The sequence below is a fragment of the Conger conger genome, chromosome 4 (genome assembly GCF_963514075.1).
Source record: "Conger conger chromosome 4, fConCon1.1, whole genome shotgun sequence".
Classification (NCBI taxonomy): domain Eukaryota; kingdom Metazoa; phylum Chordata; class Actinopteri; order Anguilliformes; family Congridae; genus Conger; species Conger conger.
The window spans coordinates 411,399-413,009 of NC_083763.1; the positions used below are offsets into that span (position 1 = coordinate 411,399).

General features: G+C 40.8%; 1 protein-coding gene across 3 annotated transcripts in view; it reads right to left on the reverse strand.

Annotated features, from left to right (window-relative positions):
- LOC133127090 (major facilitator superfamily domain-containing protein 8-like) overlaps positions 1-1,178 on the reverse strand; it is a 13,197-nt gene extending 12,019 nt beyond the window's left edge. For 2 of the 3 annotated variants that reach the window (XM_061239728.1, XM_061239727.1), the window contains exon 1: positions 540-1,178. In XM_061239728.1, coding sequence (XP_061095712.1) covers positions 540-615 — 76 coding nt within the window. In that variant the 5' untranslated portion in view covers positions 616-1,178. The remainder of the gene's footprint in view (positions 1-539) is intronic. The other variant, XM_061239729.1, reaches the window with a different exon arrangement.
- Between the last annotated feature and the right edge of the window lie 433 nt (positions 1,179-1,611).

Here is a 1,611-nt window from a genome sequence, read left to right on the forward strand (position 1 = left end):
GCAGGGCCCTGTTGAGCTCTGACTGAACTCGAGTGTGGTACGTACTTGTTTAAAGAGTCAAATGTTTAATCCTGAACTCCGTAAATGAAACATTCATGGAGTTTACTCCTCATAGCGTACTACGTTAGCTTGGGCATACGTTATACGTAATGTAATGTTCGGCCATATAATGTTATAGCCTTCACTACTATACCACTAGTATGAAGAAACTATTAAACGTTAACTGCCATCAGTAGTATAACACTATAAAAAAAACGTTACTAAATGTATAGCAAAATATGTGTTAGACATTTTTAACATTAGCTATCACTATTAACAGTAGGCTCGTCTGACATTATTACGGACAGGGTGCGACATTCGTTTATGACAACCTAGCTAAATTAGCTGTAACGCCATTGCATCTGAACATCTTTCGGGATGACATACGAACATCTGAAGAGCAGTGAAACGCTTTCAGATAAAAAAGACAAATCTGAGAATCTGATAACAGACGAATGATAGACTAAACAAACAAAACAAATGACATAATGAAAACTTACCATACTCGATGCCACTAAGAAGGAAGATTAATCCGATCGTGAAAAATGTACACTTCCTTTTTCGTCTATAATCCATTTCGCATATAATTCCTAGTTAATTTTACAATTTGTGTTTACATGTGGGTAACCTATAGCATTAGCCTATCTTCTGGTGATGATGCTGTTGAAATTGGGAATTCCCAGGGTGGTAATCCAGTGGCAGCTACGAGATTTTATTAGAGAGGCAGTGTGTCCAATTATCGGTCCCATATCGGGCTACTCTGTGGGAAAATACTAGCTATGCACTTAAGTCAATGTTTAGCCTACTGGCTCAATTAGCCGCGATTCATGAATAGATCTTGTCGTTTCGTGTTAATACTGAACACAAAGTATGCATGATAGTGCTGCGATCTAAACAGTATTTACGCACCCGCGAACACTACCTAACTAGCTATAACTTTAGCTTAATAGTTCCCAAAAAGTATCGAAGCTTTCACGCCACTGTTGTCTAGTCTGTTTATGAAACTATAGCTAGTATCCTCTCCATTGTAGCCATGACGGGTCATATCATATAAACCCTAATCCTAAATCCGGTGTGCTGCAGTGCATCGCACAGCTACCACAGGACCAGTTCGTCTTATCTGAGCAGGTATGACCGATCAAACCAGTCTGACCGCAGGAGGGGAGGTTGCGATAACCCGGAAGAATGGAAGGCAGCACCTGATTGGGTTTTACGCTGGCCAGTCAGCGAAGCCGGTTCGTGTGAGTGCTACGCTCTCTACGTTGGCAGTGCTGAACCGAACTGCACGTTGTCTTGATCGAGCAGCAAGCCAAAAACAACGTGTATATGTAAAACTGCGAGACTAAGGAGTCTTATAGCACCTCTGCTACATACAAACACAGTAATGTGTTTACTTGCGTGAACAATTTTACAAGGAACACTAACAGAGCTAAACAGTTACAAACTGCAGCATCTCCCCAGGAACAGTCACGATAAAATGCTTTGGTTATAGCCCTAGAAATATGACCAGCGCCTCAGCCGCTTAGTCTAATCAACTTTAAGCCGCTTTAGATAAAAGTTTCAGATAAATAT